Below are 12,635 nucleotides of genomic sequence, written 5' to 3'. Positions count from 1 at the left end.
AAAGAACAAAGCTCTGATTTTATTGCTAAATAGAAAAAAAAAAAGAGCCAGCAACGTACCTGAATGCCTTTTTCACCTTGATTTCCTTTGTCCCCCTACAAAAAGGCAGTTTAAATGTATAATATTCTAGTATATTCTGATTCCTTTCAAATAAACATCTTTTTCTTCAGCAAAGAAAAAAATATATGATCTCATGCAAATTCCACAAATGCCTCATATACAGAAGCTGACGTCAACACAATACTTGGGAAGAAATAAACCACATTATGTCAAAATGCTGTTCTAAATGAACACTTTCTTGTGCTTTTACATTCAAAAGAAAATTTAATATCCCTATCTTACCAGGAAGAAGAAAACTTTTCTATACTGATTACAATCTGAGGCTAAACAAACAAGCAAGAGAGGACTTATTTTGACAAACTGAAAATCTTTCATCAGGTTCACAGTAGCCATAAATTTATAAGAAACATCAAAACAAAACATAATGGTAAAATGACATTTTAGAAAATATACACTTCAAAAATGAACTTTTGGGGGAAAATACTTCATAAGAATAAGTTTCCTAGAGTTTCTCAGCTAAACGAGGCATTAGAGACCAACTAGTTCAATGTCCTCATTCATAGAGATAATGGTCCCACAGGAAAGGTAAGCACTTGCCCAAAGTTGAACTTGGACACTGTCGTTAAATTTCTATCACACCATGCTATCCAAACATTCAGAGGAGAGTTTTGTGTTTATTGCAAACAAAATACAGATTTTCTTTAAATAGCAAGTTTTTGAAAAAGGAAACTCTCTAAATCTAAACATATATTCACAGTAGATTTACTTAATATTCACTAAAGGTCTAACACTTAATTGCTGCTAAGAGGTTAATTCCACTGTCAGCAAGTGCTGCCTACTTCTCATCAGAACAAAAATGTCAAGGATCATGCTGGGCATAATAATTTAGGGGCCAAGTAGACAATACATGTGGGACAGAAAAATGAAGTGGCAGAAAAACTAAAACAGCAAGGGATATGAAGAAGTAAACCTAAGAGTTTGTATTCTTTCCGTAATAAAAGCCAGTATATTCACTTTTCACCTGAAAGGTATATATTTACAGTGGCATGGACTTTTTTGACAAATGGGCAGTCAGTTGTTGCTTAAAATCTCCAAACAAATAATCTTTATACAGAAACAGCTCAGGGTTCCTTAATGAGAGAGAAAGAGCATGAGTACAAACATATCTAAAGTGTTGCTGTCTTAACTCACCAAAACATTTTATATGGGTATATATGATTTGTATTTTAAACCCCTTAATTTAATTTTAAATGAACTTCTATGTAATGTAATTGTTTTATAGCTAGGTACTTCGTGGTCAAACATTCTGGTGGTAATTTTTATCCTTTTGCTTTTTACCCCAGTTTCAATAAGAGTGATGTTGAATACTTTTCCTAAAATATTCTTGATTCACCTGGATTGACTACAAAACAATGTAAAGTTACCGGATATTACTTAACTATATGTTTATATTTTCTGATCTGCATGCCTCTTCCAAAATCCTCCTTTAGGAGAAAATACCCACGCAGGGACATAAAAGATACCACAGCTATTAGCATGGGGTTACACATATTCCACATAGTACGACAAATCTGTAGGTTAGCTTATCATTAAAAGTATAGTCAGTTCTATTATGCTACATTCACTAAAGGAAAATCTACGTGTTAACAGCTGATTAAAAGTGAATTATGTCTCTTAAACAATAAATACCTTTTTTCCTTGAATTCCAGGTAAGCCCAAGTATCCTGGTTCTCCAGGTGGACCCACTGCTCCTTGTTCTCCCTAGGTCACACAGAAATTACATAAAGATCACAGACCTGCCGCTGATGAATAACAGCAGCTTTTATCTCTGATACATTTCAAATTTAAAATTGATGGTTAAAAATTTTGTCGACATTTTAGAGTTATTACTAAAGAAATAGTAAAAAGTGAAAAGTTTACTGGAGTCTCAATAAAACATTTTTTTCCTATAATTAAGAAGTTCTGATAGCATACCATATTTTAAAATTTTAGACATATTTGGTATTTTATTGTATTTTATAATTTCAAGAATAAAGTAAAAAAAAAACACAAGTATCCTTTTTTATTTACTAACCACTTTCTCTTTCTCCTGGAAACTGCTTTTCCTCATATTGCTACTTTTAAGAACTTATAATTCCAAAACTGGTAAGTAAATAAATTAAAAATTATTGAAAATCTCATTACCTACTATTTTTATTTCATTATATATTTCTCTCTACCTCTCACAAACACACATACACAACTTAGTTACCAATATGTGCTATGTATGCATAATTTTTTGTCTTTTACTTCAAAATAATATTATAAAGTTCTTCATTATATGTTTTTTAAAACATGATTTTTAATTATAGAATAGTATTCAACTGTATTGGTTTACTATATTTTATTTAAAAAATTCCTATTGTTAAACATTAGTTTTCACAATTTTTATTTTTATAAACAATATTGGGATGAACGACCTTATAGTTAAATCATATGCACGTTTATATTTTTTCTTTATATGTATAGAATATTATTTTCTTAGAAGTAAATCATTGAACTGTTTTCAGTACAAAGAATATCCATGAATTGTCTTAACTCAAATTTTCTACTCTCCATCATTTCATAGGGGTTATTTCCTTTTTTAAAAATCTTAAGGAAGTTCTCAGAAAGCATATAGTGATGATGTATCAATAATATTTAGGTTAAAATTATAAGAGGTAGGATGTAATCCTGAACATGCTGCTTTTGTTTTGTTTTATATTTAACCATTAGTCCAAAATTCTGTCACATTAACTAAAGACTACTATCTTTTGTGGAAACTAAGTTTTGTTCTCTTGGCTTACTGTGCCCACTCCTGAGCTGTTGAACAGTACTCTAAATATTTAAAGGCTGGAAAAGAATTGAAAATCTCATTGAAACAAACATAAACCAATTGGTTTGAAGGGAACTGGTAAAGGCAGTCATGGCTCCTCACACTGAAAATAAAGCAAGCAAAGGAATAGTATCACTTATAGGAACCGCAGTCTTGTTTTCAACTATATAAGAGAGATATATTCTCTGGATCAGAGAGTATGTTCATATTAGCATACAATTTTTACCATTTCTAGAAAAATCAAGTCAAAGCAGTCAAAGCACATTTCATGTCTTTATTACCCAAACTATGATAAAGTATCCCCCTCCCTCAAAACAAACAAACAAACAAACAAACAAACAAACAAACATTGGCCATTTCTTTTCATGTACCTTATTTTTGTGATATAGGCAATCCTAATTTCAGATAACTTTTCTTAAGGGATACAAAATGTTAAATTTCATGAAATAGTGAGGAGGAACTTATAATTCTTTGAAAATATTTCAAATGCATAAAATCACAATTACCTTGAGCCCAGAATCCCCAGGCATCCCTTGAAGTCCAGGTTCACCTTTATTTCCCTGTCAATGCATCAAAATCATTTAAATTTTTTTTTGTTTAAAAAAGTCACAATTTATCTGATATAGATGTTTAGGAAATAAAATAATTTTTACATTTTCAACTTTCCAATTGTTTGAAACTCTATACGTTAAGCCTACTTCCTAAGAAAAACTCTTTTATGCAGGGAAGTAAATGCACACATTTATAAAGCTCTCTAAAATTAAGTGTTAAATGCTTTTTCTGGATTTTTACATTGGCAGCTTCAAGTATAAGGAGAGAGATTCAAGTCTTTAGGCACCCGTGCTAATTAGCTAGGTCTCCACACTGCACAGATTAAAGTCATGTATCTTAATAGTATCCTCTGGATTGAGAATCTTCATCTCTGCCCTGTTTCACTTTCTCACTATGGCTCGCCTGCAGAATGTAACCAAAGAAAATAAAATTTCTAATGTACAGTGGCTTTTTTGAAGAAGTATGAATCAGAACACATTAGTTTGTGCTCTTTTTCAGGATTCCAGTGCAGTGTTTTCTAACAGAAACTTGGAGAGTAAGACCAAGTTGACAGAGCAAAGAATGTAAGATAGAAAAAGAGGATTGGATATAAAAAGAAAGAACATGCCTGCTGACTAATAAGGGAAACTGTCAAAGGTAGTTCTGGTTTAAAAATATATGCTGATACCTGAAATCACAACCTAGTCAAGGTTTGGAAAAAGCTCTCATTAAGGGTTGGCAATGATCACTCAGAGCCAAGCTGAGTTTACTCATAAGAGAACCAACTTCACATTCAGCTTTTAAAAAGTTTTCTAGGCTGCTCATGTTGAGAAACATGTGAACCTAATACATGGATTCAATTAAAGCATTTAGCACAAAACAGCATTATTGAACCATGGAATTATTTTCCCTTAACATTTCTAATTTTACAAGTGATTAAGCTGAAATTCAGAGAGATGAAATTTGCCAAAAGATATATGATTTGATTATGTTAAAATATCCTAATATCATTTAAATAAGATTTTTAAAAACTGGAATGTAGTATGGTAAATTAGACTTATGATGGTTCAACAGATATTTTAAAAAGAGGTATTATAATCTAAATTAGAAATTTTCTAAAGATCTACCAAAAGATCTACCAAGTTTCAGCCTCACCCCTTCCCTGCCTACAGCTTTTTGTCCCACCCTACAACTTCTACTGATCATACAGAAGGCACAATCCACAAACATATACTTGACAAAACTGACAAAGATAAGCTAGTACAGAGGTCAGTAAATGATGGCCCATGGGTTAAATTCAGCCCAATGCATGTTTTTGTGGGTAAAGTTTTAGGAGAACACAGGTACATCCCACACAGTTCATGTTCATCCGCAGTAGTTTCTGCATTAAAATAGAAGAGCTGAGTAGTTGCAACAGAGACTATAATGACTCTCAAAGACTAACATATTTACTGTCTGGTCCTTTACAGAAGTTCCCAACACTTAAGCTAATATACTGCATGAAAAGAAGTTGAAAGTTTTCACTGAAAAGATTACATTAGTAGGTATAATTTTAACATCTTGAATCTATTTTTAACAAAATAATTGCACAAGATGAAGGAAACTGAACTTTATAGTGATTCATCTAAAAATAAACTGTGATATTGGAAACAGCCACTTGCCTCCCCAGCCAAATCAGCAGAATCTACAAATGCCACAAATGCATTGTTCTAAAAATCTTTTATGGAAAATCCAGCAGATTTAATTGAACTTCAGTTCAGTATGAGCCAACAAAGTGAAGTGGCTAATTTTAAAAAGCTGATGAAATCTTAAGCTACATTCTCAAGAATTAGAGCACCCAGAACCCTTGTACCTCGTATACTTAAAGGGAATACAACTACTTTAGATAGTCTTTAAAATGACCTTGAGAAATTATGGACAATCTCTGCTTGGTAAAGCCCAGTCACTAAAGATTTTGTTTTGTTTTGTTTTGTTTTTATACCAACTCTGCACACCTGTCGCTGCTAAGAACCATAATACTCCAGGGATCCACAAGGATCCATTACTGGTGAAAGGGAAGCTATTTTTCTCTAATCTTTGGGCTCCTATGACATTTTATCCTGTCTCTACTTCAATACTTTAGAAATCGAAAGTAGAATACATTAGGGTCTATTCCTCTGGGACAATGCCTAGTTGAATGCTTCCAGAATAACAATTCTATTACTTCCTTTAGGAAGGTTGTCCTATAAACTCATTAAATAGTTGAGAACAGTTTCCTAAGTCTAGAATGCACATGATGATCCTCTAAAATAATAATAATAATAATAATGGAATAGCTCTCTTAGCACAGGATTCTATACACCTAGAAAATGGTCATCCCAGGATATTCAAAGAATTTCAGTTTTACCTAAACTGACATCTTAAATACTTCTTAAAAATCTGACAGTGAAGATAATATGCTATCTTACCTACAGTCCTGAGGGAAGAAATGTCTAATAAAACTCACTACAAGACATTTTACAAATAAAAATTCCATATACATTCCACTAAATATAAATACCAAGAAGAGGACTGGGAAATTGGTAAAGTATTAGTGCTCAATCATAACTACTAATGCTCTAGATTACAGGTTTGGCACCTAACTTCCTAGAACTCTATATTCCTCATTGCCCTTTGAGATGCCAGTAAGGAAGGAGGGAGGTGATTAGTGACAGATTCTAGACCCTTCCCAATTTAAACCATATCTGCTTTACCTTAGTCTGTCTTATAGGCTTAGTTTTCACCTAAAATCTTATTCTTATAAGTGGTTGTTCATAGAATTAAAATCATATTCAAATAAAATCAATGTAGTTAAATCTTTTACTAAACATATAATTGGTCATTTTGCACAAAGTTCTCAATCTTATTAATTTCCTTATATTTACCTTCAATCCTGGTGTTCCAAGCTGACCTGGTGAGCCATCCCTTCCCATCAAACCCTATATTATTAAGTGGGAATTTTGAGAGTAATATAAAGAAAAATATATTAAAATATTAAATTCATTTTCAAATTACACATTCTCATAACAATTAATCCACTAAAGTATAATATTTAGGAAATTTCATCATATACGTCCAAATAAAGAATAATAAAGAATCAACCCAAGTAAAATAGAATGAAGGCTAGCAGAGCCCTTATAATTCTGTTGCTCAAAGAACCTACAAATAGCATAAATTACCGAAGAGCTACTAAAAGACAAATGTAAAGAAAAGGTTTTTTTTTTTTCCTATACTTTTTCTTCCTTTTGTCATGATGGCTAAGAATTAGGTTTCTTCATAGATGTTATCTTGATCAACATTATTTATAATTTCTATTTTCTTGAACAATATTTTGAAAGAGTTACAATCTAGTAAATCTCTGAATACGATAATGCCTCTTCAAGTTATAAAATGGCCATTACTAACTATATAATTCAAAATAAGACAATAGGAACTACTTTAGCCACAAAGACCTGATTTATTTTATGTTCTATTCTAAATATTATTATAGATAGCAAAAAACACTTCCTTTCTCTTAAAAATTGCAAAGGAAATTGATGAGCAAAAAAAAAATTTCAATTAATATCATCAGAAAACATAATCTCAATATGGCCACACTGAAAATACTAAGTTATCACTATTATGCTTTGCTGTCAATTTAGGATGTCATTGCAATTATAAAATAAAATATATACTAGTTCATAGCATAGTATAAAAATATTAGAAATGTTAGATGTAGATATTCTTGAAGTTCAATAAAATTCTACTCAATAACTTCATTTTCTGGAAGCTAACTTAGATACTGGTAAGTAACTAAGTTTAATTTACTATTTCAATGATCAAATAACTTGGTAGTGATGGTGGAAGTAGAGAGAGAGTATTCCATTTTAAAGGGAAGAATCTGCTTTTAAATCTCTCCAAAAGTAGAATTCATATTTATAAACAATATTTTTCCTATTGACACTGACATGCAAAGTTCACCAAATCTTGCACCAAGCACTGAGTAAAATATCCACTTAACTTACATAATTAAATGTAGTCATAAACTCTGAAACATGAAAGTGATTTATTTTATTTAAAGAAAAAGCTATTATAGGCAGGTGGTTGATAGATTTTTTTTAAAAAAAATCACTTCTAACAATAAACTTAGCTAATTTTTATGTAATCTTGCACACACGATAAAATTTTCATAATTTCTAGTATCAAACTCATGTCCCTTCTACTCCCAAAACTTCAAAAATCATTTGTTCACTAATTTAGGATCTTCCTATACTCCTTCTCCTGAATGTATTCTCCATCATTAGTGCAATAAATTTATAAATTTCTTAAAAAGTGGAAAAATAACATTATTGAACTTTAGACTTTTTCATGGTACTTAGCATCTTTTAATGAATAGCTAGTATATTTGTTTTCTGATTTATCTATACTAAGGGCTCTGATCTTTATTTGGGTGGTCAGGTTTTTGAGAACCTGAAGAAATATACATTGTCTTAGAAAAATGGACATAAACATAATTCTTTTCATATAAATAGATGGAATTTGTGGATCCTCAAAATCTCATTGCTGGATCTCATCCAGTTTTGTAAATTCCAGAATAAGAATTCCTGGTACACAGTAACAATATTTCAAACACTCTGATAATAATGACATTAACATACAGGTATTCCCGGAGCTCCTTTTTTTCCTAGTGGTCCTGGAGGCCCAATTTCTCCCTAAAAATCAAATACAGATCAAATTTAAAATTGAAAGTTATCAATTTATTTCCAGGAATTTCCTACCAAAGTTTATAGAATGAAAATTCAGTATCAATCAGCCCAATTTGTCTACCTTCCCTTCCTCTCCTGTAAGAAAGAAAGAAGGCAAGTCCGAAAACTCAGGAATCTAATATCTTAAAGACTTGGACCTAGGATCTATGGAATTACTAAGTCAAATATTCAAATAAATATTCAAATTTACTAAGTCAAATCAGCTGTGACATTTACCATTCTTTCAAAGGAAGGCCTAGCAGTTCACGAAGAGTTAGTAAGACAAAAGGAAAAACAAATCAAGAGAAAGTTTTCTTATTTGTCATAGTTTTAAGAGCTATGATAGAAAACACAAAGTAATGTTTTTAATTACGGTATACAATATCAGCATTTAGACTTCAGCTTCTGGGATTGGGGCTGACTAGGTGTTCCAAGGGATTCTCTGAATCCAGAATAAAAAACCCTGGAAAGAACATCTTCTGTGAGAGAGTGCTAGTCTTATAAGAAGTAGGGGAGGTCTTTAAAGATCCCTCATTTTAATAAAATGTACTCTGGGTTAGGCTATAATTATGAGGATTTGGAACTATCCAGAAACCTGGCCAGAGGGAACGATGCAGGAGTCAGAATGTTGAGGCTGCCTGAGGGTGTGTGCTCAACTCGGGAAACTACTCGGGGCCAGCCATGGGAAGAGTCAGGACTTTTCAAAGGGGCTGAAATGGTCTCCATGGCTACCAGCAAGAGCCCCAATTAGGCTGATAGGATTCCCACCACCTGAGATGAAGCAATGAGCTCACAATTAACAAAAAATTAAAGAGAAGGTAGCAAACCACAGAGTGAGAGTTACACAGGAATATCAAAAAACTGCAGATATCGCATTTTTCAGAAACAGAATTTACAGCTATATGTGAAATCTTTACAAATTAAAAAATGGAATCAAGAAGACTATTAGGACTGAAAACTATTAAGAATAAAAAAAGTTATTAAAATCAGAACTATAAATAAAAAATATGATTAATTTTTGAAATCAATTGATGGTTTAAACAGCATATTAGACAAAGCAAATGAAAGGGTACATTAGAAAATATACTAAAAAAAATTTAACCAGAATGTAAGACAGAATCAAGGATAAGAAAATACAAAGCTATTTAGAGATACAGAGAACAAAATTAGAAGGAATAAAATATATATAACTAGAATTCCAGAAAGAGGTAACAGAGAGAATAAAATAGTAGCAATATGGAGATAATGACTGATGTCTTCTACAGTTAATGGAAATAATTCCACAGAGCCAGGAAGCAAACTGAATTCCCACCAGGATGCACAGAGAAAGTTGTATCTAGATACATCCTAGTGAGTTTTAAAAACACTAAAAACAAATAGAATACCTTAAAAGAATCCTAAAGGGAGAGACTACTTACAAAAGAATGGTAATGAGAATCAAAGCAGATTTTTCAGTCAACAACAAAAGCAAAGAGACAATAGAAGAAAATTCCCAATGTGTTAAGAGAAAATAATTGTCAGCCTTGAGTTGTGTAAACTATATAATTATCTCTCAAAAACAAGAGTAAAATAAAGATATTTATAATTAAATAAAAACTGAAAGTTTATTACCAAGATGTCTATACTAAAGGAATGTCTAAAGATATAGTTCAGGAAACAGTAAAACTACCCCAAAAGGAGGATCTAAGAACACAAGATAGAAAAATAACCAAGCAAAATATATGTGCTGCCAAAACAAGCACAGTTATCAAGTAAAATAGGAATCATGTATGTAAATCCAAATTATTATCTGGGTAAAACAGCAGCAAAAACTAATTTGTAAGGTCAAAATCATAGCTTCTGAAATTATAACATATTTGAATAATTAACTGTGACCATGAAGGTGGTAAAAAGGTATTCTATGTGAAGACGTATCACCACTTTGTCCTTTTAATAAGCATATCAAGTCCAAATCTTTTGGTTTTCATTAATACTCACCTTTTGTCCCATTAATCCTGGGTTTCCAGGAAATCCTGGGACTCCCTAAAAAAAAATAAAATAGATTTTTTAAGTAAAATATTTGTTGACTATATTAGAGAAGAACAGGTCATAATTGGATTTTTAACTCGTAAATAAAGCGTATTAAAATATATAATCTATTTACAGTATTACACTGCTCCTTATAATAATCCAATTTGGAAATAAGAAAATTTTTGAGAGTCAATATTAAATGAACATCTACTGATATTTAAAGTTTTAAATAAAGATTTTCAAAATGAGAAGCTATGAAAATGTTAACCTTGGTTCTTCCTTCTGTTAACATATGTGATAAAATAAGGATATTTCATTTGAACATATTCCTACATTACTTATCATTAATAATGCAAATAAAAACTCTCAAATCAGAGTTCAGATTTAGTACAACAGTTCCAAATGCCCTCACAGTATCATCACTGTAATTAAAAACTAATGAAATTAAATAATTTCCTCCAAACTGAGCCTTGAAACACCTAACTCCTTGTGAAAATATGGTAATCTTTCTCCTAATGATTCCCTTACTAATAAAATCGTAAAGAATATGCAGACCACAGTTTGTGGAGAGACAAAACAACGAAACAAAAAAACAGAAAACTCTTTAACATGGCTCAACCCAAATGTACAAATTTTCTAGCAAGATTCAGAGGAAATTAATGTGAATTGTATAAATTTGAGAATAACCTTAGCACATTTCTTAATGAGAAAGCAATTCTATTGTCGGCCATTCAATACATTTCCCAAAATGATCTTTTTCACCCAAAACAAACAGTGATGGTACTAATCAATTTTTCATTTAGTCATCCTTCTTAGTTCCTTTCTCGAAAGACACTTCAGATAAAATAATTAGCATTTGCGTGTGTGTGTGTGTGTGTGTGTGTGTGTGTGTGTGTGTGTGTGTGTTTAAGAGCTAGCAAAGAAGGGAATTTGAAAAGAGGAAACTGGGCCCCATTGTACTTCTCTGGAGGCTCTCTCCATCCTCAGGGCTTTCAGAGGATAGCAGTACTCTCCTCAGTAAATCAGAATGGGTAGTATAGATAGATATATGTCCCTGTCAATGAGATCAAAAATCTTCTATTACAGGGAAAGCCTGCCAGTGTTTTGACTTTCATTTCTTGCCTTCATTAATACAACACTGTTCAATGTGTTACCACAATTATAGTGCAAGACATGAGCACACAGTTCTAGTTTTAAAATCCACTTGAATCATAAATTGCAATTCAATTTGATTTTGTTTGGCTCAGTTATGTTTGCCAGGACTCAACACCTTTTGCAGGGAACAAAAGTTGCAGGCGAGTGATGATTATCAACAGGGGCTCGCAGTTTAGTTGAAAACATGAGACTTCATAACCACACTAATTAGATAATAATATAAAACAATATAAACTGTTAAAGTAATATTATAAAACATGAGCACAGGACTCCCTATAAGCACTCTAGAACACGAAAGTAAATTAATTGACTTTTGAGTATAAAGTAAATAGAATGATATGACATCTATACTTATAGGCAGAAAATGCATATTCTCAATGCAATCATTTATGGTCAATATTGTTCAGAATATAGGCCCCATTTCAATAGACCATGATTTGGTATAAAACCACCATAATCAGATCCCATTCAAATACATACACACAAACTTATTTAGATCAAGTTCTAAATTTAAGTAAAATCCTTCTGTAAAATCTTATTAAGGTGGCCATATACTGTTCTATGATGTAACTGATACAGCTGTGTGGGTGTAGCATCCCCTGGTTCTGAATATCCCTAATGGGTTTATGCAATTGCTCATGATACTGTAGACCTGAAAAGTTGAGACCTTTATTACATAGTGTTTCATCACTATTCAAGTCTCTATACTCTTACACCATCTATAATCTTAGTAGAAATTAGTTACTGGTATCCTGTGCCCTCTGGGTCTGATTTGACACCTTTCTAGCTGTGAATTCTGAGCTTGGTCTGTATTAGGACATAGCCACAAATCTTACATTATTTCGCCATATCAGATATTGAGAGTATTGGGGGGGCGGATTTCAGATTAGGGTAAAAAAAGGTTATTTTTCTTATTATCTTTCTTCTTAAATTAGTAAATATTAAAATATATTTCACAGATTTGAAAAGTTATATTTTCTATGTCCACTTATACCAAGAATTATTAAATACGTATTTTATAAATAACAAGCAAAGAATATATAAAACTATATAATATTAAAAACAAAATGTAAAACTAATTTATAAAAGCAATTCTTGGCAAACTGATATAGTAGTATCAAGAGCATGTGTGGAATAGAAAACCGTTGAGAGAGAGAGATTAACCAGAACTGAAATCATTCAGAGCTATATTAGATAATAAAATTCTCCTAGATAATATTTTCCTGGGCTCCCAATACAGTTATTGAAATTGACTAAACTTTGCCAATTTTACATTAGCGGAA

At 31.7% G+C, this 12,635-nt stretch overlaps 1 protein-coding gene across 1 annotated transcript in view; it reads right to left on the bottom strand.

The window, feature by feature from the left end:
* Positions 1 to 12,635, bottom strand: part of COL21A1 (collagen type XXI alpha 1 chain) — a 166,960-nt gene that overhangs the window by 12,682 nt on the left and 141,643 nt on the right. Inside the window, exons 18-23 of the mRNA XM_023520361.1 lie at positions 10,165 to 10,209; positions 8,101 to 8,154; positions 6,349 to 6,402; positions 3,421 to 3,474; positions 1,750 to 1,821; positions 60 to 95 (exon numbers count right to left, since the gene is read on the bottom strand). Coding sequence (XP_023376129.1) covers positions 60 to 95; positions 1,750 to 1,821; positions 3,421 to 3,474; positions 6,349 to 6,402; positions 8,101 to 8,154; positions 10,165 to 10,209 — 315 coding nt within the window. The remainder of the gene's footprint in view (positions 1 to 59; positions 96 to 1,749; positions 1,822 to 3,420; positions 3,475 to 6,348; positions 6,403 to 8,100; positions 8,155 to 10,164; positions 10,210 to 12,635) is intronic.

This window comes from Pteropus vampyrus, unplaced genomic scaffold (genome assembly GCF_000151845.1).
Source record: "Pteropus vampyrus isolate Shadow unplaced genomic scaffold, Pvam_2.0 Scaffold260, whole genome shotgun sequence".
Taxonomy (NCBI): domain Eukaryota; kingdom Metazoa; phylum Chordata; class Mammalia; order Chiroptera; family Pteropodidae; genus Pteropus; species Pteropus vampyrus.
The sequence above is the reverse complement of the archived record's forward strand: the minus strand, read 5'-3'. Positions and strand labels throughout refer to the sequence as shown.